The sequence below is a fragment of the Macrotis lagotis genome, chromosome 1, assembly GCF_037893015.1.
Source record: "Macrotis lagotis isolate mMagLag1 chromosome 1, bilby.v1.9.chrom.fasta, whole genome shotgun sequence".
In the NCBI taxonomy this organism is placed as follows: Eukaryota; Metazoa; Chordata; class Mammalia; order Peramelemorphia; family Peramelidae; genus Macrotis; species Macrotis lagotis.
The window spans coordinates 359,430,236-359,456,686 of NC_133658.1; the positions used below are offsets into that span (position 1 = coordinate 359,430,236).

Consider the following 26,451-nt stretch of genomic DNA (forward strand, 5'->3'; position numbering starts at 1 on the left):
TGCATAAATTGGTTTGTTCGAAGTTCAGGTTTCAGATAATAGGTCAGCCACAAGGGGGAAGGATAGGTTGGGGCTGGATCCTAGAGGACTTTGATGCCATTATCATCACCAACCTGGGCAGGGCTTGGACACAAGTCAAGAAATGAGAGCCAGAACCAGGGGAGTGCCATAAGGAAGGAAGAGGTTTTTCATCTTGGCAAGATTATCTGAACTCCAGAGGCTAGATCTGTCTCTATGATAGTCTCAGAACTAAAGCTTGGGGGCCCTAGTGAAGAGGCCCTTCGGGATCTACCTTTTTTCCCTCTCAGACTCCCAGGCTTTGTTTAAGTCTTACTGGGTTACCCCTTCTTAATAAGCTATGCTCATCTTCTCTCACTCTCATAGAATGTCAGTCAGCAGAGATTTACTGGAAAGTACTAGGCTTGGAGCTGGGAGAAGATACAAAGGAAGGGAAAAGACTGTCCCTATCCTCAGGGAGCTTATAGTCTAATGAGGGAGATCACATGTAAACCACCACATCCAAGAAATATGTAGTATAAATGGGAGATAGCCTATAGAGGGAAGGCAGTAGCAGTGGAGGGGACTGGAAAGGCCTTTTGTAAACAGTGGCATTCCTGCTGGGAATGGGAGCTCTCAGAGGGCAGAGACTGGTTCTTGTTTGTCCTTGGGTCCTCTGTGTCTGACTCAGGGACTCGTGTTCAGTGGGAACATGTTTTGTGACTGTCAAAAATAACTAAGTTAGGTAAAGACCAGTGACAGAGCAGATGAGCAGTCAGATAAGGAAACCAAGACCCAGGAAGTGTTAGTGACCTATTCAAGATCAGAGGCAATAAGCACCTGAGGTGAGATTTGAACCCAGGCCCTATGACTTCAGCATCAAGGACCCTTTCAGTTTAGTCAGTGATGGCTTTGGGGTTTCATGGTTATTCAGAACAAAGGGGTGGGGTAGAGGGAGGAATCTGGAAGAAGACTGAGTTTTTAGCAAATGATGAATATGCTGGACTCATTTTGAAACATGTTGATCTTGAGGTGGCAAATGGACTTCCAGGAGGAGGTATCCTTGACCCATGGAAGCAGCTGGAGCTGACCAAGAGCTTAGGGGAGAGTGATCAAGGAGAGAGGTTTAAAAAGTTACCCCTGGAGAGATAACCCTGGCAATAGATTCTGTCAAGGGGGAATATTTGCATTGAGATTGAGAACGAAGACTTGTCCCCATTTCCTCAAATCCTGGGCACAATCTAAACTCTAACTTTGCATCCTCTAGGATGTAGCAAAGTACCTGTCAAATAGTAGGCACTTAGTAAATGTTGCTGAAGTTGTGCTATATTAATATAATGGAATATTATGCTCTATATGATGAGCAGGCAAATTTCAGAAAAATCTGGAAAGACTTACATAAACAGATACTGAGTGAAGTGAGCAGAACTAGGAGAAAACTGAAAACCTTGAAAGTAACATTGTATGATGATTAACTATGATAGACTCAGGTCTTCTCAGCAATACAATGATCAAAGACAATTCCAAAAGACTTGTGATGGACAATGACGTCCACATCCAAAGAAAGAACTGAGTCTGAATACAGACCAAAGCATACTATTTTTACTTTTTAAAATAAATGCTTATTGAATGAATGAATGAATGAGAGAAAAGGAGAGCATGAAGGTGAAGAGGTATAGGAATCGGGAAGGAGAGAGACAGGGCAGTCAAGATTAGACTGTTGGCCCCTGTTTCCATCCCTGACCTGATGCTGGAGTTTTGTTCCTTTGAGCTCTTACATCTGCTGTCCTGTACGTCCCTAGGTCTGTGGGTACCGAATGCGCCTGCACTTTGATGGCTACTCAGAGTGCCATGACTTCTGGCTCAATGCTGATTCTCCCAACATCCATCCGGCTGGCTGGTTTGAGAAGACCGGACACAGGCTACAGCCTCCCAAAGGTAAGGCTTGGCCGAGGCTGGCCCCAGACCAGGATAGACTAGTCCATCTGCCTGTCCTATCCCTCCACTCCTTCCTTGGCTCTCCCCTTCTGCCCGCATGACCACCAAGTCCTGGAGGAATGGGGAGGGCTTGGTGCCCTTGGCAGGAGGGAGGCTCCTGGACTTGACTCAACTGCTGGGGACTGTCCCTTTCATGCTCCCCTGTCCCCCAAAGACCAAGCCATGCCCCAGCTTCCATATCCTGCTCTGTTTGTTCCCCCTGAGGGGACTAGGTTACAAGGAGGAAGAGTTCAGCTGGAGCAACTACCTACGAAGCACCAAGGCCCAGGCTGCCCCCAAGCACCTGTTTTCCAGCCATAGCAACGTGAGTGGCCGAGTACCCATCCCCTACTACCAAGCCAGGAGAAGGAACCAGGCAGATGGCAACTTCATCCCAAAGCTGTGTGACTTTGAGCAGTTATTTTCCCTAGATTGGCTTCCATTTCCTCCTCTATAAATGTAGGGGTTGGACTAGATGGCCTTAGAGGTAGCTTTCAGCTCTAGACTTCTGAGCCAAGAATCCTGCCCTTCCCTAGGATGGGGGGTAGGGACTGATTTCTCCTCTCTATATAGGCAAAAAAGGATACACCCTTGCCCAACCCAGGTCCAGGCTGTGTGCTTGTTGGTCTCAGGGAAGTGGTGGGACCATACAGTTCCAGTCTGTGTAGGGAAGATAATCATAAATGCCTCCTTCCATTCTCAGAGACTTCCTGTTGGGTTCTGATCATTACCCCTTTATTTTCTCCCAAAGAAAAGTGTTCACCCATTCCCTTTTCTAATCCTGCAATCTTTAGGCAGTTTCTCCTGATGAATGCTTGGGACTGCAGTCATCCATCTCAGTTCCACTGAAGGAACTTTGCAAGATGGAAAGTGAATTGAGAAACCTAGTAGAATGTAAGCTCTTCAGGAGCAGCTAGATGACATAATGGATACCTACTGGCCCTAAAGTCCGGAGAACTTGAATTCAAATCCAACCTCAGACACTTAACACTTACTAGCTGTGTGACCCTAACCCTAATTGCCTTTAAAAAAAAAAGTAACTTCTTTGAGGGTAGAAACTGTTTATGGTTTTATATCAGCCAGACATACAGGAGTCTCTTAATAATTTTTTAAAAATTGTGGAAGTGAATGTTGAAATTTGTTTTTGCATGTAACCAGAGGGGAAAAATAAATTAAATTAATTTTTTAAATAATATTTGTTTTAAGAAATTGAATTAGATTGAGGGTTTTGCACAAATTTGCCTTTATTTCCCCAACCTTCTCCTCCCCAAGAATGACCTTGAGGTTCCTGGCTCTTCTTCTGTCATTGGACTCAAGAGTGGACAGAAGCCTTAGTTTGGTCTGTGACAGAGGGGCTCATGTTCCCCTGCAGAGCTCAGTGCCCACAGGCTTCCAGGTGGGCATGAAGCTGGAGGCTGTGGACCGTATGAACCCCTCCCTCATCTGTGTGGCCAGCGTCACTGACGTGGTGAACGGGCGTTTCTTGGTGCACTTTGACAACTGGGATGACACTTACGATTACTGGTAGTGGGAGCAGTACTGGCATGGCCAGGGTTGGGGCAGTGATCTGGGATCAAGAGCTGGGGGAAGGGGGAGTGGGGGTCAGAGCAAAAGGAACTGGAGCTGTCTTAGCCTGAGACTTCCATGCCAACATTCAATATTTACCTCAGTGAAGTAGAGGAAATGCTAGCTGACTCTGGAATTTGAGGGCTTGGATTCAAATCCTTCCTGTCTCTTCTCAGGGTCTTTGGACAAGTCCCCTTTGGACCTCAGTTTCTTCACATATAAAATGAAAGATTGATGCTACATGACCTCTAAGGTCTTTTCCAGTTCAAAATTTATGATTCAAGGATATAAAGTTCCTTGCAATTCCAAATCTATGTTCCTTCAACCAGAGTGTCAGAACCACCTTTAAGATCTTCAGCCCAAGGTTATCAGACCTCTGGGACCACTGATGGCAAGGAAACATTCTCAGGACCAAATAGAATTGAACCTCCCTTTTCTGCCCCTCATTTCAGGGTCTCCAGGAGGTGACTAGACACTCTAAGACCAGGCCACTGTGTATTACTTGGCTCTTTCTCTCTAACTCTTCATCCCTACCTCTTCTTCTCTCTCCTCTTCTTCACCTCATCTTTCTTCATCCTCCTCTCTTTTTTTCATCAAAGGTGACTATTACAGGGCAGCTAGGTGGCACAGTGGATAAAGCACCAGCCCTGGAGTCAGGAGTACCTGAGTTCAAATTTGACCTCAGACACTTAATAATTACCTAGCTGTGTGGCCTTGGGCAAGCCACTTAACCCCATTTGCCTTGCAAAAAAAACCCTAAAAAAAAAAGGTGACTGTTACTTCTTTTCTAATAGACTGGAGCCTTCAAGAGTTGAGAGGGTCTCAAAGCCCTGGGGGCCTTAAATAGAGTTGGACTACTAAGGGGAGGGAGAAAATTTCACTAAAACCAAGATGAAAAGAAGAAAAATGTTGGAACTGGGAGAGGGGTGTTATATCTTGAAACCCAGGATTAGAGGGTGGAGGGTTCACTGATTAGGTTTCCTGTCAGACCACAAATAAAAGACCAAACTCTTATCCTCCACTGCCAACCTTTTAAATAGAGAGCATTATCCAGTTGTTGGGGTTTTTTTAACTTGAGGGGAAAAATATCAAATGTCATTTTGTGTTATTTTAAAATAGGAAAGGCTTTCTAATTAATAAGATAATTAATCTGAAAAGGATCACAAGATTAAGACAAATTAATTATACTATTCAAGTTTTTCATAACCATTTGCTTTTAAAAAACTTTGAAGCATTAAAGACTTTTAAAAAGCAATAAACCATGGGGTGGCTAGGTGGCGTAGTGGATAAAGCACTGGCCTTGGAGTCAGGAGTACCTGAGTTCAAATTTGACCTCAGACACTTAATAATTACCTAGCTGTGTGGCCTTGGGCAAGCCACTTAACCCCACTACCTTGCAAAAAAAAAAAAAACCTAAAAAAAAAAAGCAATAAACCAAGGGTGGCTAGGTGGCACAGTGAATAGAGCACCAGCCTTGGAGTCGGGAGTACCTAAGTTCAAATCTGACCTCAGTCACTTAATAATTTCCTAGCCATGTGGCCTTGGGCAAGCTACTTAACCCCACTGCCTTGAAAAATCTAAAAAAAAAAAAAAAAAAAAGCAATAAACCAGAGCTATTTGATCCCTAAAGACTTGCCCACCATAAAGAAGTCTAGTGTCTTGAGAGCTGCACTCTGAACATTGAGATCTCCTTGTGTTTCAGGTGTGACCCCAGCAGTCCTTACATTCACCCTGTTGGCTGGTGCCAGAAGCAAGGAAAACCGCTTACCCCTCCACAAGGTGACCTGCATGATTCCTTTCCCCCATATGTCATCCTTCCATCCTATCCCCCTGCTCCAACAAATACATTTCAATTATGGGAGATTTGGATGGGAGGGATGCCCTTTCTCAATCTATGGGCACTACCCACCTTGTTACCTTGTATTGAAGGGAAGTGTCTCATCCTGGGAGTGTGGAACCCTTCAGAACCTTCTAAGAGACTGAAGGGAAGGTCATTGCTCCCAAGTTCCTAGTAGTCCAGTCAAAAGGATATGTGTCTAACAAGTGGTTCCAATGATACCAATGAGCAAAGTAATACATGCTTTCCTAGACATCATTCCTTTTCTGTATGTCTTGGGAAAGCTCAGGAAATAGAGACAAGTAGGATAGTAAAACCAGAACAGTAACACTCAAAGAGGATTTGGAAATGACTGTATTTGGGTGCCTCATTTCCAGTCCACCCCCCCCGCCTGCCTCAGTGGCCAGAAATCTGACATGTCCAGAGCTGAAATATGGAAACTGGGGGTTTGTTCTCCACTTTGGCTAGGGGTTCTTTGGCCCTTTCCCATTTGAGTATGGTAGACCCATCATATAGTTATGCAGTAGCTACTCAGCGTAGCTCCTGGTCCATTCATTGATTAATTCATTCATACCTGAGGACTGGAGACCCAGACCCCCTACAACCTCCTACCCCTCATTGCTTGCTCACCATCTTCCCCTCTAGATTACCCTGATCCTGATAGTTTCTGCTGGGAAAAGTACCTTGAAGAGACTGGAACCTCTGCTGTCCCCTCCTGGGCCTTCAAAGTGGTAAGTGACATGGCAAGAGTGGTTATGAGAATGAGGTCTGACAAAGGGCTGTGGTTGTTCTGTCAATGATCTAAAGGCCACAGGAAGGGAGGATGGGCCTCACTGACCTACACACTATTTCCACAACACCAGTGAGGTGCAAAAGAAAGAGCTGGAAGTTGGAGTTGGAAGACCTGGGTTTAAATCTTGTATTACTCTGGACAAGTCAATTAACCTCTCTGAGCCTGTTTCCTCACCTGTAAAATGAGAGGGTTGGACCAGATGATCTTTGAGGACCTTTCCAACCCTAAATCTTTGATGCTCTTGAAGTAGTTCTAAATGACCTTACCTTTGACTCCAGAGCTTTGACCTTTAACCACTCTTGGATTTTTCTTTGGTATATTTTATATTTATTTTTCTGAGCATCTGTTGTTTTCCTAATAGGAAGTAAGGTCATTGAGAAAGGGAAAAATTTTCATTTTTGCTTTTGAATATAGCAGAATCTAGCAGTCAGTCAGCAAGCATTAAGCACCTATTTTAGGCCTAGTATTAGGGATATAAAGAAAGACAAAAACCAGTCCCTATTTTCAAAGAGCTCATAGTCTAATGAAGTAGCCCATAGTAGGTTCTTCATCAATAAATGGATGAAGCTAGTCAGCCCCAACCAAGAGTCACCTAATCCCTGAGTCCTTCTTGACTGGCTCCCTGGAATCAGATTCGATTCAATTCAACAATAACTTATTAAGTTCAAATATATATATTTGATGGATATATTTGATATATAGTATTATTCTAGGGTCTGCAAAGATAGTAACAACCAACACTCCCTGCTGTCAAGGAGTTTACATATTACTGGGAGATGTAACCTATAAAGTGATTAAATCAATATCAGATACTTGATATATTTTAAATATAGGATGGTGGGGGGAAGCAACACTTACTATTGGAGAATAAGGGAGGGCTTCCTGAAGAGCCAGTACCTGAGCCAAACCTTGAAGATCAGCTGCATTTTCTCCATCTACCTCTTCTGTTGTTGTTGCTACTCCCAAGATATTTTAGAGGACATGTCCAGGACCTACTTCTTTCTCTTTTACCTCTCCAACCCATTCTCTCAATCCAAGCCACAAATGTATGTAGTTAAGATTTCATCTGCAAAGAAAAAATTCAAACTCATAGTTAATATACTAGAGTAAAGTAAGTAGAACTACAAATAAAGGGGCAGCTAGGTGGCCCTGAAGTCAGAAGGACCTGAGTTAAAATCCACTTAGGCATTTGACACTTGCTGTGTGACCTTGGGCAAGTCGTTTAACTCCATTGCCCCCACAAAAACCAAAAAAGAAAAAAAAGAAAAAGAATCATAAATAAAACTACCCAATCCCAAATTGTATTATATAACTGCTAAATTCTTCTTCTGAGGGACAGTTCTCTGGGTCTTACCTGATCTAAATGAGTCTTTCCCAGGTTGGAGTGTTCATATTTTCTTTCATCCTAATGGGAAACAAGGTGGAAAAGTAGGGAAAACCCAGGTTTTCAAGATGGGTAGCCCGAGTTTGAATTCTAGTAATGGAAGAATGCTGGATTTACATGCTGGTTGAATAATCATGAGTCATTAGTTTCTCTCTGTTTATTCAATTTCATCATATGTAAAATGGGGTTTTAATATTTGAGGTTCTTACTTTCCATGGTTGTTGTGAAACTCAAATGAGTTAAGTGTGTGGAAGTCATTTTTTTTTTTTGTTAGGTTTTTGCAAGGTAACACCTAACTGTCCCATAGAAGTCATTTTTAAAGTTGATTTATAAATAATATGTTGTTATCATGAATATTGCCTTAAGCCATTTACAACCTCTCTGGGCCATCTGTAAAATGTAAGTTTTATGTTTAAATGAGAAAGGAGTTTCTGATTTCACAATTCCTGTCTCCCGTCCCCTTAATTTGGCATGCCCACCTACTCAGACCAAGCCCACTGGTCTATTCTATACCCCTAGGCTTATTCTTAGGCTATCAGGAAGCCTTCTCATTACTTAATGTGAATTGTTCCACCCATTTTCATATATAATTGGAGACTACATAACCATGACCTACCCCCAACCAAGAGAAAAATAAAGGAAATATAAAATAAGCACAATATTTCTATGACCTCGGAATTCAGAATAATTCAACTAGGCCTTCAAATTGCTTCTAATATTTGCAAATATAGACTCCCATGTGGAAGAGGGATCATACTTGCCCTGCTTGTTTCCTAACTGTGGAACAAGGATGGGTCAGTAGGAAAAGAAGAGGCAGATTTTGCCTTATTTTAAAGAAGAACTTCCTCATAATTAGAATTGTCCCCCCAAAAAAATGTGCCACTCTCTGCCAGGGAGGTGTTGAGGCAGAGACTGAATGACTGCCTATCAAGAGCTATTAAGAAGGATCATCTAGGTGGCACAGTGAATAGAGCACAAATCCCAGAGTCGGAGGATCTGAGTTCAAATCCAGTCTCAGACACTTAATAATTACTTAGCTGTGTGACCTTGGACAAGTCACTTAACCCCATTGTCTTGCAAAAGCCAAAAAAAAAAAAACACTATGAAGAGGAGATTCCTTCGTTGGTTAGGAGGTTAGACTTTAGACCAAATGCCCCCTGGGTGACCTTCCAGCTCAGATTCAGTGACCTAGGTGTTGAATTTGCCCCATAGCCCCATAGCCACTCCAGCTGCCTATGGAGACCTAAAGGGAACACCCCAGGAGGTCTGAGGGGTTTAGAACACCTGTGTTGTCAGATATCTCCCTGAGGTTTGGTGATTCCATCAGGGACCACTCTGGAAGTCCATCAAGCTGGGCTTTCAGCCTGATGACCTGTCCCCTTGCAGCGACCACCCCATGGTTTCCTCATCAACATGAAGCTTGAAGCTGTGGACCGAAGAAGTCCAGCTCTGATCCGAGTGGCCAGCGTGGAGGATGTGGAAGACCACAGGATAAAGGTGGCACCAGGGCCTGGGAAAGGAGAATAGGCAGATTGGGTGGGAGTCTAATAAGTCCCATTTTTTGTTTCCAAGACTGTTCTGGCCTGCCCTTCAAGGCAAGTCAAAAAATGTTTATCAAGTATCTTCTCTATGTGAGGTAGTGACTGTGCCTGGAGTTAGAAACACAAAAATAGATAGATAACGGAGAGAGCACCTGTTTTCAAGGAGTTTATAATCTGATGGGGGAGGAGGTAGTCAGGAAGAGGACATATACAAAAGTAATTGAAAATGAGAAGAGTAAGAGGAAACAAATAAAAGAAAGTTACAAGCAAAAGTACTCTGAGAGGGGTGGCTAGGTGGTGCAGTGGATAGAGCACCGGCCCTGGAGTCAGGAGTACCTGAGTTCAAATCTGGTCTCAAACACTTAATAATTACTTAGCTGTGTGGCCTTGGGCAAGCCACTTAACCCCATTGCCTTGCAAAAACCTAAATAAACAAATAAACAAATAAATAAATGATGCATGAATGAAGAAATACTCTCAGAAATTTAAAGGAGATAGAATTTTCACCTGGGTGGTCAAAGAGGGCTTCATGAAAGAGGTGGCAAAATTAGTTGAGGTAAAGGAGGAAATTCAGTGGATAGAGATGAAAGTGGGGTGCGTAATGTGAACCTTCATTCCAGTGTTTGGGGTATGGAATGAGAAGAGCACAAAGATGAGAAAGGATAGAATGAGAATGGTCAACAGAGCAAAAGAGAATGACTGGAATATCAGTTACATGAAAGAAAATAGTAGGGTATGGATGGGTGAGTTGGCTCTAGCTTGTGGAATTGTGTGACCTGGACAAGTCACTTAATGCTGGCCACCTACAAACAAGCAAAAATAACAGCACCTATCTCCCAGGGTAGTTGTGAAGAGTAAGTGAGTTAATATTTTAAAAGTGCTTGGCCCATAATAGATCCTTGATGAATCTTCCTTTTCCTTTATGGGAGCAAGGGAACAAAAGAGTAAAGGACAGTATGGAGATGAATCTGGTTCATCAATGGATCTGAATTGATAAGAAAGAAGAGTTGGACCAAAGCAGAGGAGACACAATACTGGGGGGGGGGGGGGGGAGAAATTACAATTTTAGTGAGCACAAAGATAGGCTTAGGAAGAGTAAGGCATAGGGAGAGAAGGAAAATGATATGATGTTTTGATCAGATAAAAGGATTGCAAAGCCCTCTTGATCATTGAGTGGAATACTCTTGGATAAAGACAAGATCAAGAGTATGACCTGTGTGTAGCTGAGGTGGAATGGAAGAGTAGAAGAAAAGAGTAGAATAGATTGATGACCTGAGAAGTTGGGATATTTGGGAGAACTCAACATGTAACTTGGAAGTTGTTAGGATAGGAGCTGGAAGTGAGAGAGAGAGAGAGACTGTGAGTCAGATTCATTGGGAAAGGGGAGCATGTCTTTTTCTTGGGTGGGGAGATAATGATAGCTGCCAGGAGGGGGCATCTAGGTGGAGAGGCCCATTATGTAGTTGGAGATATGGGTCTGCAGAAGGGAAGTCAGGACTGGAATTAGAGTCATATTCATAAAGGTGATAGTTCAAGACATGGAAGTGAATGAGATCAAAAAAAGGAGTGAATTTAAAGAGAGAAGGGAGCCAAACTTCATCCTCTGAGCTTCTGCTGACCATCTTTCTCCCAGGGGTCCCCCTTTATCCCAAGACTTTGTGGAGTTCTCTCCATTGAATGGGCTGGGTAGAGTCAGAGACTAGGAAAGGGAATATGCCTTCTACTCAATGTGAGTCCCTATGGGATAGTTACAAAGCTTCATATGAAGAATTGAGGGGAGAAAGAGGTTACAGTTCCTCTCTCTTGTCCTATGAGGGTGGTGGGATCCTCTAGCTGTCTGTCTCTGCTCACCCTGCAATTTAGACTGGTCAGGGGAGAGGGAGGAGTTCCTGACAGTGGCCTGGGGGAGTTGGAGCCTGGTTGTCTTGCTTCCTTAGCTCCACTTTGATGGCTGGAGTCATGCCTACGACTTTTGGATTGATTCTGACCATCCTGACCTACACCCTGTGGGCTGGTGCTCCAAGACTGGCCACCCCCTCCAGCCCCCACTCAGTATGTACCTATCCTCCCCCAAAGAACCCCTGGGCACATACCCCTGGCTCAGTACATATCCCTACCCAGCAGAGACCATTTCATGGATTCCTAATACTTTCTCCTTTATAGTGCCATCCTCCCTGGGTTTGGGGGGCTGGGGGAGGGATGGTGAGGGTAGATGGGCAGGAGCTTTCAGGAACTAAGTAATAATGTATCCTCTGCATAGGAGCCTTAAGCTGGGGTTGGCAGTCCCAGGAACCATAGATGACTTGACCTCTTTTTCCCTGTTCTTTCTTCTCTAGGACCCAGAGAACCCAGCTCTTCCTCTCCTGGAGGCTGCCCCCCACTTAGCTGTAAGAGCCCACCCCACGTTAAGACCTCCAAATACAGTTTTCACCACAGGTGGGTGGGTGAGTGACTAAGTGAATGAATGAGAAAGCAACCCTGTCCCCTTCCTCCTGCCCTGGATGATGCTATTTCTGTTGGAGAGATGTCATAGGGCATATTCCCTAAGTTTTGGTGGGCACCTACACATCCACCCTAAGAAGTTCAAACTTGCCCACAGGTCACTATGTTGGCAGCTGAGTCTAACCTAAACTGAGTAAAGTGATTCTGTCTTCCTCTTCCCCCAACCCTGCTGCTAGCCTCTCCAATCAGGGGCCCCCAATCAGAAACAGGGGGCATCTCTTGGGTATTGGGAAAAGCTTTTAGACTTCAGAAGACTTGGATAACTTCTGAAGATGATCTGGAACTACCATGACAAGAAGAAAGAGAAGATGCTCAGAGAGTCCTGCTAAAAATCAAACACTAAAGAAAAACAATGGAATGGAAACTCCTCAGGTCAAATCTGCAGTATTGTGTTTAGTTTATGTTTTATGAAGGATATTGACAAACTGATGCTCCAGAGATGGTGCCCAGGATGGAGAGAGGACTGGAAATCATGTCATATGGAGACAACTGAAGGAACCAGGGATGATTAATATGAAGAAGACTTTGAAAAGACAATGGCATATTGCCTTCAAATATCTGAAGGACTGTCATGTGGAAGATGGACTAAACAAATTCTGTTTGACCTCAGGGTAGATCTAGGACTGATGGACAGAAACCATTGGGAAGTAGATTTTGGTTCAATATAAAGAAAAACTGAATAAAATTCAGTTGTTCATCAACAGTGGAATGGACATAGGGAGCTCCTCATCTCTGAAAGAGTTGAAGCAGAGACTAATTGACTGCTATTAAATGTCTTGTAATTGATATTCTTCTTGGGAGTGGAAGGTTGGCCTAGGTACCCCCTAAAAGCCCCTTCTAACTAAGATTTTGTAAGTATGAATTCTGTAAACAGCTATAACCATGTTTACATGGGGCTTGTGTGAGTTTTCACTTTCAGCCCACCTTCTTTAACCCTTTCCTTCTCCCCCACCATCTGCCCCTGGCTCTGTCCATAGTCTTCACCAATTTGGGTCCCTTGACCAGTGAGATGTTTGAGTTGGGTCATGAAAGCACAAGACCTAGTGGGACAGAACATCTTCTGGAGGACTAGAAGATGCAACAGATTGGAAGTCAAGTCAAGAAGTGTTTCAGTGCTTCCTGTGGGTCACTCACTAAGCACTGGAGATGTAAATAGAAGTAAAAAGAAAGCCTGCCCCTGTCCCAAGGAGTTTCCATTCTAATGGGGAGACCACATATAAAAAGAAGTTGAAAGGGGCATGGTGGAGAAAGAAGATTGGAGAATAAGACCCGAGGCCCAGAGAAGAAAGAAGAAAGGAACACAGCTGACCTCTCTAAAGTGGAGTTTCCGGGAGAAAAAGACCAATCAGAGGAAGGGGCCACAGAGACATCCAGGAATGTGCCTACGCAGAGGACTCGGGTACTCAGGCCTGGGCATCCAGGAAGCAGGATCCAGTTCCAAGACTGCTGGTCACTTTGGTTGTGTCTCCTTTCCCTTCCCAGGAAGTGCCCCACACCTGGCTGTGATGGCTCTGGCCACGTCACTGGAAAGTTCACAGCCCATCATTGCCTCTCAGGCTGCCCCCTGGCCGAGAGGAACCAGGGCCGAGTGAAAGCTGAGCTGTCGGACACAGAGGCCTCTGCTCGCAAGAGGAATCTCATTGGCTTCACCCCCAGGAAGAAATCCCGACACCATGGCCGGTAGGACAAGGCCACCCAGCTCCTAGGGCTGGGGGCTGGGCAAGGGGTGTCTTCTCTGGGGGAGGGCCACAGGTCCTGTGAGGAAGGCCCAGGGGGCACATGGGGATCTAGATTGGAACAACAGTAACAACAGTAACAGCCACAAGAAGTCTGTTGGGCCCATAACTCCCATGACCTTTCTTTGTTTCTCTTTAGGATCGGGCGCCCTCCAAAATATCGGAAAATCCAGCAGGATGACTTCCTGGGTAAGTGCCCAGGAGCTGTCCTGGCATGGAGTGACCATGTTTTCTACAATCCCAGCAGCTTCTTGGCTTGTCCTTTGTCTCAGTGTCTCCATCCCTGCCTAACCCAGCCTAGGATTCTGCATTCAGTAGGGTCTTGGTTAAGATTTGCTGATGAATAATGTGAATGAAGCCAGAGAAAGCAGGAGGTGACAGGGTATTGTTGTCCATCTACAATCCTTTCCAAATAGTCTCTCCTTTTCCATTCATTTGCTCACTGTTAGAGACTTCTGCCCAAGAGAGGGTTGCTCCCCAATGCTTTGTTTCATAAGGAGCTGTTGCCCCTCTGGATCTTCAGTGGTCAACCTACTTGTGTAGTCTTCCATTCACAGACAATGGTTTGTGACAACTGACACAGACACTTCATCTGTGTGGAGTGATTTTGAATAATGCTAAGAAGCAGAAAGGACTCATTATGTCCATAACAAACCAGGGATCAAGAAAGAGATTTTAAAATTTTGATCCTGGGGCAGCTAGGTGGTGCAGTGGATAGAGCACCAGCCCTGGAATCAGAAGGATCTGAATTCAAATATAGCCTCAGACACTTAATAATTACCTGGCTGTGTGGCCTTGGGCAAGTCACTTAACCCCATTGCCATGTTAAAAAAAAATTTTTTTTGATCCTAAGCCCTTAGAAAGAAACCATAAATTCAGTAGGAGTTTACATAAGGAATGATCACTACAAGGTCATGTATCTGAGGTGGATTTATAGAAGAAATCAGATGTAAACTGGATCTCAAGGGAGGGTTTGGAATAAAGAAAAAGAGGGAAAGGGTCAAAACTCTTAAGACTTGAGAACAAGCTTCTTATTCACTGGATAATGTGAAGGCTACATCTAAGACTTCTTTTTAATAGAATAATGAGAAATATATTTGGATAGGTGGAAGGGGGCTCAGCTTGTGGAAGCTGGGCCTCAGACTACAAGATGGGTCTTTTCCATGATAGAAGCCAAGGCCAATGAAGGTTTCAGTACATGGCTCCACCTCCTTGGGTGTTAAAGTTAGAGGTTCCTAGAAGAATAAAGAAGCAAGGAGACAGACATAGCAGTCTTTCAGGGAAAATATAGAGTGGAGAAGCAGAAAGTTAGGTTGATTCCAAGGACAATGTCAGCAGCTTACATCTGGCTTGAGGTCCTCCTGTGCCTCCCCAAATATACAAGAAGCAGAGACTTCTTGTTGTGAAGGTACAGTTTCCACCTCTGCCCTTTTTCTGTAGGATATGTGATGCTCTCTCCAGGACTTCTACCCATTCTTGTCCACCACAGACCATGTGGAGCTGTGATAAGTCTGGCCCCTTTATATCCTCACCATTTGTCTAGCAATTTTTGTTGATGCCTAACCTAACTCCTTCTTGCTGCATTTTCTGCCTATTTCTCTCATTGGGCACCTTCAATAAAGGTGCAGCTGCTCACATGGCGTCTACTCTGGATGAACTTCTCAGGTTGCTCTAGCCACTCAAGGGAAGGAGACAGACCAACATAAATATATTCTTTATTGATTTGCATTACTGGTAACATCATCTAGTCTAGCCCCTTTGTTCAAAAAGTTTAATTTGATTTACTGTTTATTTTGTTTTTACATCATCTACATTCCCAAATATATCCTTCCCCCTCTCCCCATCCAGTGAACCTTCCTTCATAATAAAGAATAAAATTTTAAAAAACTTCCACAAAATTAATGCATCACCTCCATCTGATGGTATATCTATTATTACTTACCTGTAGTCCTCTTCTCAAAAAAAAAGAAAGGAAATATTTTGTCCCGTCTTCTCCAAGGCCAAACTTGACCATTATTATAAAATATTCAGTTTCATTTTTTTTGTTATTGTTATTTCCACTTACCATGTTGTGGTCATTGTGTATATTGTCTTCTCAGTTCTGCTTACTTCATTCTTCATCTGTTCAAACAAGTCCCCCATACTTCTAAGAATTTTTCATATTCCTTGTTACTTATAACACAGTATATTTCATTACTTCCACATATCACAATTTCTTTACTCATTCTCGAGTTAAGTTTCTTGTTTTGCAGAGGACGGAGGGGTGAAGTGATTTCCCCATCATGGGAATGGCAAATGGGTATTGAACATTTCTTTTTACTACTCCTTATTTACTTTTTTATGAAGTCAGTGCTATTGACAATGGGTTTCTTAATAGCTCCTGTTTCTCTAATACTTTGAAGTACTTAAATCATTTTGCACCTATCTTATAGATTAAATGGTACAGAGTTTATTATCTCCATCTTACAGAGTTTAGGTGACTTGTACATGGTTACACTATAAGTGTGAGTGGGGATTAGAACATGGATCTTGTGATGTTAAGGCCAATGCTCTTCCTGAACAAACTGCAATATTTCTCATTCATCCTTCTTTGAATTTTATTATGGTGCTCTCAACCCCAGAATTTTTCCCTTGTAAAGGTATCTTTTTTTTTTTAGGTTTTTGCAAGGCAAATGGGATTAAGTGACTTGCCCAAGGCCACACAGCTAGGTAATTATTAAGTGTCTGAGACTGAATTTGAACCCAGGTACTCCTGACTCCAGGGCTGGTGCTTTATCCACTGCACCACCTAGCCGGCCCCTGACTCCAGGGCCAGTGCTTTATCCACTGCACCACCTAGCCGGCCCCATAAAGGTATTTTGGGGGGAAAAAAAGCAGTTGAGTGACCATCTGTTTTCCATTTCCCCCTGAGGTCAGAGCAAGAGAAGTGGCCTTGAGATGCAGTTAGAGGGATGACAGGTAGGCATGAGGAAGAAGCTGGTTGTGATGTTTGAAATCCTGCCATGGGTCACTGTGAAGCAGAGGTATAACTAGGGTGTGGCGATGGAGCTTTGTCCAGGATAACAAAATTTATTGGGTGCCAACAACACCAGTCCTGGGCATGCTTCCTCCCCCCCCCCCAGCCTCCACATCCCAGGTGAGCTCCCCTTACCCCACCCAGGTCACTTCCTTTATCCAAACCAAAAAATTTCCAGTTATGGTTCTGCTGTGAAGAAGAAAAGTTGTAGAATTATTTCTCTTGTGCTTTGTGAGAATAAGGTCTGCCCCTTCTCCCAACACTGCTTTAGGTGAAGACTTCTTAAAGCTTTTATTACAGGCAAGGTGACTGGAGAGCTTTGGCAGAGATTTTGTCCTCTGCAGTTGTGCAGAGTGGACTCTGGAGTTCTTTACTCTGAGTAAAGAAACACAGTGGGAAAAGTTCCCCCAGCCTTGACCACAAGGAGATCCTTCGGGACCTCACAGAAGGCAATGTCTATGAAAAAAGTTAGACCCCTGGACAGGAGAGAGAGACAGACAAACAGACAGACAGAGACAGGAGTGGAGAGCTGGAAAGCTGGAAAAAGTCTTAGAGACAAGACATAGAGGAGAATGGGGATGAGGGGAAAGTAAAGAAAGTTGCAGTTGGATCCTAAAGTAGATTTAAAGCCAAAGAAAATGATCGTCTGGCCTCAAACACTGAGTGAAAAAATAATTTGAGGTCATTGACCCTCAAAAATAAATCAGTGGAGGGGTAACTAAGTGTCACAGTGAATAGAACATTATCCCTGGAGTCAGGAGGATCCTGGTTCAAATTCGACCTCAGATGCTTACTAGCTGTGTGACCCTGAACAAGTCATTTAAACTCAATCCAAAAAAAATTTTTTTTAATTAGCTAAGACACATTTAAAAGTCATTCGATTTTGACTTTTTAAATAAGGAGGTGGGGCGGCTAGATGGCGTAGTGGATAGAGCACCAGTCCTGGAGTCAGGAGTTCCTGAGTTCAAATCCAGCCTCAGACACTTAATAATTACCTAGCTGTGTGGCCTTGGGCAAGCCACTTAACCCCATTGCCTTGCAGAAACCTAAAAAACAAACAAATAAATAAATAAGGAGGTATTCTAAGACCCTTTTAAACTTAAGAATACCTATCATAAAACTCAATTCAGTAATTAAAACCTAAAAGAAATAATTTTAAGAATACAGTTTGGTTCTTTAGCTAGTTAACAGAGAAACAAGAAGTTGAAAAAAGAAGAGAAGAATGAGAGAAAAGGTAGATTTCAGACATAAAGGGGTGGCTAGGTGGTGCAGTGGATAGAGCACCAGCCCTGGAGTCAGGAGTACCTGAGTTCAAATTTGACCTCAGATACTTAATAATTACCTAGTTGTGTGGCCTTGGGCAAGTCACTTAACCCCATTGCCTTGCAAAAAAACCTTAAAAAAAGATTTCAGATGTAGAGATGAAAAGGAGCTTAAAGATCTCTTATTTTACAGATGGGAAAATTAGACCCAGAGAAATGAAATGATTTACCCAAAGGCACAGATAGTAAATGACAAAATCAGAATTTGAATTCAAGTCCACTGACTTCAGTTCCAATATTCTTTCCACTGCACCACACTCATCCCCCCCCCCCCCCCCAGAGAAAGGGGTAGGGAGAACTTTCTGGCTTTGGAAAGGGTTGCCAGTCTTGGCTGGCACTGATCGATAGGGGCTATTTGTGCTCCACCCCAGCCTTTAACACAATCCTGAGGATACAGGACAGGAATGCTTGAAAGGTCTGTGATTTTATCAGTTTAAGGAATTCTCATTTAAGGAATCTTTCCACCAATAGTAGGAGCAGCTTCCTAGAGTTTAGCAGATAAACCCAAGATGGGGATAGTAAAACACATAAAAATTAAATAACTTGTACAGGTTCATACCCAGCAAGTGAATGTCAGAGAGGAATTTGACCCCAGACCTCTTCAACATTAGAGCCATCACTTCTCCTAAAAGACCACAATGGACCCTAAGTGCTGGACACCCTAGAGATAGTGAATACATAGAAAAATGTTGAGCATCCAGTAGGAGCTAATTAAATGTTACCTTGCTGAGGACATAAGAGCTCAAATGTTTTCACAAATGGATCTTACAATGTCAAGAACTGGGTCCCCAACAAACCCCTATAATTATTTGTTCCCTTGGAAGAGGGAGTTTGGTGTCAGATAGGGATGTAACATGTGTAATCCCATCAATCCACAATGAACAAGTATTTGTTAAGCTCCTCTTTTTGAGCCTGGGGTAGCTAGGTGGCACAATGAAGCACTAGCCCTGGAGTCAGGAAGACCTGAGGTCAAATCCAACCTCAAGTACTTACCAGCTGTGTGACTGGGCAAGTCATTTAACTTGTCTGCCTGCCTCAGTTTCCTCAGTTGTAAAATGGGGATGATAATGATAGCCCTTCTTTCCAGGGCTGTGATGAGGATCAATAAAACAAATTATCTCATCAATTAATTAATACTTGCAAAATGCTTTGCATATAGTGGGAGCTTAATAAATTATCTTCCTCTGTCCCTCTCTCCCATTTCCCACTTTCTCATAACCTGTGTGACCTTGAGTAAGACCCTCATCCCCATTTTAAGTTGCCATAGCCAAACACCACCCATCTCATTTAGATAATCAGTGTGAAATCCATATGCATCTGTTTGTATCCATACTATGTCAAGAAACCTAGAGGGTGACTTCCATTATGTTAGGCCCCCCCATGGAAATTTTATGAGAGGATGTGAAGCATTTGAAGCATGTTTGAGAGTCATAAGATGGGAAGATAGGAATGGGTTACCATTTATAAGAGCAGATTTAGAGCTAGAATGTTCTTCAGTCCAGTGGTCACATTTTACAGATGAGGACCCTGAGGCTCAGAAAGATTAAGTGACTTGCCCAGAAGTGTGTCAGGCAGGAAATCAAACCCAGATTTTTCTTACTTCAGATCTCATCCCATCAATGTGGAGAATTAACACTGATGAATTCATATTGATCCATCAGAATGGATAACAATTCTCATTAATAATCAATAATTTATCAATAATCATTCTCCCTCTCAAAGTTGGTAAGATAAAGCTACATGGGATGTCCAAGTGTCTTCACCTGTACATTTTCATTATTTGGGGGGTAGGCAAGGATAGGGATTAAGATCAGCCTTGGGAAAAGGCTAAGAATGGACGGCTCAAGTCTGAAGCCTGTATTGGGGCAAAGTGGGAGGTCTTAATCTCTGAGGAATCAGAAACACGTAATTTACTTACCTGAATTGTGATCACAAAAGAGGTTGAAAGGGATTGACCCACCAGACATTCACAGATCCCCGCCCCCCATTCCTTTCCAAGCATGCCCCCTTCCCTAGTCTCAGCTTCTCTTCTGGCTTCTAGTGGTCCTTCAGGAACATCCTGCACTGCCCAGAGTGGGCCTCGCGCCCCTCCCCATTTGTCTGTCAGGCTTTGCATTTGGTTTCCAGCTTTGCCCCCCGACAACATGCACCAATCCTTCTTCATGTCGGCCTTGCCAGCTCACCCGGGTCGTTCTTTGTCCACATGTTGGGAGCAACACTGCAAACTCCTGCCAGGAATAGCAAGTGTCAATGCAGCATCAGTGACCAAATGGACCATTGAGGAGGTATGAGGGCACTACTTGAATCTAGGGGGAGGACATCTCCTCCCCCTGCCTCCACACCCCATGCATGAAAGAACTTGGCAGAGGTGCCCTGAATACCCCTTCCCAACTTTAGGTCTTCTCTTCCTGAGCCTGGTACAGCCAAACTGGTGGCGAGTCATGATTGCAGGATCATCCATCCCATATTCTGACACTTAATGGTTCAAATCTGGCTCTCTTTCAAATGCTTTCATCTAATGGTGCTGCTTCAATTTTCTGACCTTTGGAAAGCCTACTGGGGGGGGGGGCTTTTTTAGGGGGGTGAAGAAGAGGAGCTGCCAGTCCAGCCCAGAAAGGGGTAGGAGTATTCCCATTTGGTGCCCTCAGGTCAAGGTTTCCCTTCTTACCCTGACTTCTGGAGCAGCCACTAAATGTAACATTCTGAGATCCTGCCTGGGGTCAGCCTCATCTGGTAGCTTTGGGCACAGGAAACCAACCTCTGCATGCTTCATGGGAAACCAGAGATTTTCTGACCTGTTTATTTTACCTTCTTACTTCCCGTCTCTTCCTCTCCCTTCTGCTTCCTTCTGTGGTTTCTAAGGTTTTCAGCTTTGTCCAGATTCTGACGGGTTGTGATGAACAAGCTAAACTCTTCAGAGATGAGGTAAGGAAAGTCCTGTCAAAGCAACGGGGAGGCTGCTGTTCAAGCCAGAGGGATCAGGGAGGGCAGGTGTCCCTGCTAGCTGCTGCAGAGAAGACACTCCATCAGAGACCCCTCGCTCCTCACAGCCCTCAATCTCTACCTCTTAATAATAACCCATATCCTGGGGAGGAATGTTGCATGGAAAGGGGGAATGGCAGAACCCTTGGAGAGCCCACAATGGTCTCTTTCTGTACCAGTTAGATTTCAGGATGGACAATAATGAGCACTTAAGAAGTTAATTCAGTTTGTGTTTATTCTCCTGTTAGCATTTGTTTATTTGAACTAATAAGCATTAGTCTGAAGTGCCAATCAGTGTAAATATTTTTAAAATTTCACAGGTATAACATTACATATCTAAATATGACATTTAAAATCAAGAGGAAGGGTCTTGTTTGAGCTAATAAATGGTTGTCGAATAAACTAAAAATAGAAAGCAGACTCTAATTCATGACAATTATTTCAAACTCTTAAGGATTGCAAGGGACCTTAGGGACCATCTAGTCTAACTACTCAAACAGTCTAGAAGTCCTATACTTTTCTGCTTGCATACCTCCAGTGATGGGACTCTCATTGCCTTCTGAAAGAGTGCATTCTATTGTTGAACTGCTCTCACTCTTTAGGAAGAGATCTTTCTTAGATTGAGATGAAATCTCTATTTCATCTAAGATAAAACCTTATAATTTTATTTCATTGGTCTAAAGTTTGCTTCTGGAAAAATCCAGAATAAACATGCTTTTTCTTCCACATTGACAACCCTTCAAATATTTGAAGATAATTATTCTTATCTCCCCTAAATCTTCTTTTCACAAGACTCTTCACAACCAGTTCTTCAATTATTTCTAGTATATCATGGTTCCAGACTTCTCATCATCCAGGCCTCATTCCTGTGGGCACCCCGTAATTTGTCAATGACCCTCCTAAAGAAGGAATCCAAGAACAGACAGCACAACTGACATATATTTTAGATATGGCCTGACTAATGCAGAGTACAGTAGGATTCTCACATCCTTTATTCTGGGCAATAATCTTTGGCTCATTGCAGCCTAATTGTGACTGTTTTTGTTTGTTTGTTTTATTTGGTTGTATTTAGCAGTTGCATTACACTTTTGTTTAACATTGAATTTGTGTTTTATATATTAAAACCTTTTAGGTCTTTTTCACTTGAACCATTATCATCTTCCCAGGCTTCATTTTTCTTCTAGGCTTCCCACTTCATTTTTCTACTTGAACAATTGATTAGTTAGAATATATTTGATTCTATTGATTTCTCATGATTGTTTTGAATATTGCTTCTGTCATCATTGGTCCTAGCTATCTATCAGCAGATTTAATAAGAAAATCTTACATAAGAGAAGATTTTCAAAAGTCTTCATCCAAGTCATTGGCAAAAATATTGAAAATGATCAAACAAGTTAAAAATATTGAACATAATGGTAAAATAGAAGCCCTACTTGCAACTGCTCTCTTTGGGATATTCAGTCATCAATCTACATACTTTGGGTAAAGTTATCCAATCTACTTTATACTATTATCATCCCTATTCTTATTTTGCCATTTCATCCTTGAGAATATCATAAGAGAGTACCAAGTGTTCTATTTAATATTAAGACATGTGATGCCTGCCACATTCCCCTGACATACTCCCAAAGGAAACCTATTCTTAAAAAAGGAGATGACTAGTTTAGAGTGAACTAATATTAGCTCTTCATCTTCTAAATATTTACAAACTCTGGTTGATATTCCATTTTTAAATTTTGCAATTTAATGATATATCTATCTAGCTAGTTGCTCTGTAGTTCTACCCTATTCCCCTCTTAAAAGCGGGTATTTGTCAGTCTTCCAGGGTTTCTTCTGGTCTCCATAATTTCTCAAAGATCATTGGCAGTTATTGAGGGATTATATCAGAAAATTCTTTTACATAGCCTGGGTTGTGATTCATCTGGACCTGGAGACTTGTAGTGTAAAGGGAGTAGGAATTCTCTTATTGCCTGTTCAATCAATCAGTAGATATTCTTTATGTTCCTGCTATGTCAAGCTGGGGATACAGCAGCTGGGGACACACACACACACAAAAAAAAACCATTCCCTGCCTTCAAAGAGAGTATAATCTAATATTCAGTTGTCTTAGGTATCATGAAATTCCTCCTTGAATTGGTCTTGCCCTTTCCAGTTTGAAGAACATTCTCATTGCTAGTGATGATGGGAACAAAAGAGGAGCTACCTAGTGTATTCTTTTCTGTCATAAGTTAAAATTATAAATATTTACAAAGTGGCAGAGTTTTCCCTTTCTACTTCTTTTTCTAAGCATGACTTTAAACAATACTTCTCTTATTCTCAGCTTTTTTTTTTTGCAAACTTCAGCCTATCCTACACTTTGTAATACTTTTCTTATACACAAAGGCTTACTATATTGTACAATACTTGGCCTTAATCATGGGATACTTCTTCCATCTTTTGAATATAGCCTTTTAATAGTTCCTATGTTTAACAGTTTCCCCTTTGTCTTCCACATTGCAACTATTTGCTACCATATGATCAAAATTTTCTCTTTTAGAAATTCCCGTAAGCCTTCTTCCCTTTTAAAGTCTCTGGCCAACTTTGTGGAGCATGATCATTGTGTCCTTGTGGTTGAATGGGTGGGAAGAAAGAGGGGAAAGTGTGACTCTTGCTCGACTTTCATTTTGAAGGATAGACATAGGTATTCTCACCACCAATATACCTCATTGCAGCATAGTTTCAACCTTAGTCCTGGGATCATGTCTCTATTTTTTTTCTAGGTGTTTAAAACTCAAATTTTCTAAATCTTGGATACATCTCTGGCCCAATGATCCCTTACCTCCTTACTACCTTTCTAAGATGTGCTGGGAAGATTAGTCTCTTCACCTTTAGGAATGAATTTAGTTGTCATTTGTTTAGCCTCTATTATTGTGTGGAATCTGCTCTATCTAGCACTTGGGGGAGATGTAGACTGACATCTGCGACCCCAAATCTGTTCCTGGAGCTTAGCGAAAAAGAAGACAAAGAAATCATATTTGAGAAAGATGAAAGTGCTTGTAACACCTCAAGTAAATGAAAGAGCTTTGTGTATATAAGCTCTGTGGAAAGCACCTCCATCCATAGTTCAGTTGGAGTCACCTCCTGACTGTGGCCACCTGGCCATAATCTATAGGGAGAAAGGTTTGGGAGAAAAAAAAGAAAAAAAAGTATTTGTACTTAAAAAAAAAATTTTTTTTAAAGGATGAAAATAATGCAATTTTTAAAAAAGATAAAGGAAAGAAATATTTCTGTAAAGAATAAAAGAAAGATATGAACCAAGCTTCCAAGCAGAGTTTCACCTCCTAGAAATCTCATCTAATGAAATCAGGAGCCTCTTTGCCTATATATATATATATATATATATATATATATATAGATAGATATTGAAAATCAATTAATTAGTTTTGTGTAACTAAATACTATTTAATATTCCTATTTAATAATAAATACTATTAAGACTTAAATGCTATTTAATAGAAATATTAATAAGCTACTAGAAACTTTAATATTCCTATTTAATAAACTATTAGATATGACTTAATATTGCTAATGAATTAAAACTATTAGATACTATTTCATATTCCTATTCTATGACTAATACTATTTAAGTTTTTTGATGTTTAGGTGGTACAGTGGATAAAGCACTGGCCCTGAAGTCAGGAGTACCTGGGTTCAAATCTGGTCTCAGACACTTAATAATTACCTAGCTGTGTGGCATTGGGCAAGCCACTTAACCCCATTTGCCTTGCAAAAAAACAAAAAAAAATTCCTATTTAATAACTACTACTATTTAAGTTGTTAAAACTTAAAGACATTTGAGATACCCTAAATGTAAGGTAACGTAAGGTCTTTCTCAGAATTAGGCCAGTAGGAAAAGCAATTGGAGAGAGGCCACATGAGCAAACTAAAGCAGTTTTATGTTGCCATCAGAATTTCTAAATAGAAAAATAAACATTGGATTTAGAAAATAAACTAATGAGGACTATGGATTGAAGCAGCAATGAAGTTTTGCAACCCTCTGCTGCCTCCTTAGCCAAATGGGACAAACATTTCATTCTTGAGTACTGGGAGGTCATATCCTTTCTGATTGCCTGGTCAAAGATCTTTCTGCCAATACTAGCAGGTGCCTGGAGCTTTCCAGTTAGTGGCAACAGCACAGATCTAGTACCTTCTGTACTGCTTTCCAGACTGGGTATGAGTATCCAGGACCCAATACCCCAGAGATGATACAGGATGGAAATCATACACACAGGTTTGAGAAAAGCTTGGGCCTTGAAGCTGATGTCATAAAGGACACCCTTCCCTCCCACAACCCCATCCCAGGAAGGCTAAGTCAGAGATAGATTCTTCCATGTTGGGAGAACATTGCCTTCTGCTCATTGCTGACTTTTTTTTTAATTTTTGCAAAGCAATGGGGTTGAGTGACTTTCCCAAGATCACACAGCTAGGTAATTATTAAGTGTCTGAAGTCAGATTTGAATTCAGGTCCTCCTGACTTCAGGGTCGGTGCTGTATCCACTATCACCTAGCTACCCCTCATTGTTGACTTTATTTTTTTTAGGTTTTTGCAAGGCAATGGGGTTAAGTGGCTTGCCGAAGGCCACACAGCTAAGTAATTATTGTCTGAGGCCACATTTGAACCCAGGTTCTCCTGACTCCAGGGCCAGTGCTCTATTCACTGCCACCTAGCCACCCCCATTGTTGACTTTTTAAGAGCCTAGAAAAGACATATGTCCTAAGAGTACTTGCTTTTGCATGCCACCACACAGAGGCCTATGATCCCAGAACCCCTAGATGGTGAATGGGAAGAATGAGAACAGCATTGTTCTCTGGGTTTTCCATGATGAACAATCAGACCCCCAGGTTCAGAAAGCCTTTCTCCCCCCCCCCTTAAAGAACTTCTTGGTTCTCAGGCATCTTTCCCTCTAAGAAGGGATGTTCATGGCGCCAGGGGTAGGGGAGATTGATCTTCACATAACTCCCTTCACTTAGTACTAACATGGTCTCAGACACTTAATAATTACCTGGCTGTGTGGCCTTGGGCAAGCCATTTAACCCCTTTTGCCTTGCAAAAACCTAAAAAAAAAAAAAACACTTAGTACTAACAGCTCCCTTGATGCCCTCTTCACATAACCCTCAGGACTTACATTGGATCATATGACCCTAGAACTCATGTAGTCCAACTCTTTTTTTCTTCCCATGCCCCCACAATAGTTTCAAACCCAAAAGCTCCCCAAGTCACAAACAATTGTTCTGGCTTGTACTTTTCCATCCTTAAGACCTAGACCTAGTTCCCTAACTTGTCTCCCTTAATGCCAATCACTCCCTATTCTGTCACTCAATCAATAGCTACCAAACTGTGAATGCAAAGATAAATGATCAAGGGAACTCCTTGTTCCATTTGATGGGATTATGAGGAGGTGAGGTTATACTTGGAAGCTGGTATTGTTCATATCTGTCAGCAGGTCCTAATTTTCCATTGCTCAAATATCTTCCTAATTAGGAAGTTTTGGGTGACATTTCCTAAGGGGAAGAAAATCTTCAACTCATTTAATTTCTTTTTTTAAAACACAGAATTCAGTATTCCAACCTTAGATATTTTTATGAACTCCAAAGACATTTTGTTCCTAAACCAACAGTGCCTGTGCAAATGCCTGTGTGTTTATAGAGAAGCCACTACATCTTTCTTTCCTTCTCTGTCCTTATCTCTTGGTCCCTCTTCCTTTATTCCTTTCTCCCAACCCCATTCTCTCCTTTTTTTTCCTTTTTCTTCTCCCTAT

The 26,451-nt window shown here is 42.2% G+C and overlaps 1 protein-coding gene across 4 annotated transcripts in view; it reads left to right on the plus strand.

The window, feature by feature from the left end:
* Positions 1 to 26,451, plus strand: part of L3MBTL1 (L3MBTL histone methyl-lysine binding protein 1) — a 68,476-nt gene that overhangs the window by 36,575 nt on the left and 5,450 nt on the right. For 2 of the 4 annotated variants that reach the window (XM_074212171.1, XM_074212173.1), the window contains 12 exons: positions 1,800 to 1,935; positions 2,208 to 2,299; positions 3,347 to 3,498; positions 5,243 to 5,319; positions 6,023 to 6,108; positions 8,941 to 9,051; positions 11,033 to 11,147; positions 11,432 to 11,531; positions 13,080 to 13,277; positions 13,473 to 13,522; positions 19,850 to 19,956; positions 20,534 to 23,994. In XM_074212171.1, the coding sequence (XP_074068272.1) occupies positions 1,800 to 1,935; positions 2,208 to 2,299; positions 3,347 to 3,498; positions 5,243 to 5,319; positions 6,023 to 6,108; positions 8,941 to 9,051; positions 11,033 to 11,147; positions 11,432 to 11,531; positions 13,080 to 13,277; positions 13,473 to 13,522; positions 19,850 to 19,956; positions 20,534 to 20,836 (1,527 nt within the window). In that variant the 3' untranslated portion in view covers positions 20,837 to 23,994. Of the gene's footprint in view, positions 1 to 1,799; positions 1,936 to 2,207; positions 2,300 to 3,346; positions 3,499 to 5,242; positions 5,320 to 6,022; positions 6,109 to 8,940; positions 9,052 to 11,032; positions 11,148 to 11,431; positions 11,532 to 13,079; positions 13,278 to 13,472; positions 13,523 to 19,798; positions 19,957 to 20,533; positions 23,995 to 26,451 lie in introns of those variants that run through there. The other 2 variants (XM_074212174.1, XM_074212172.1) reach the window with 2 other exon arrangements.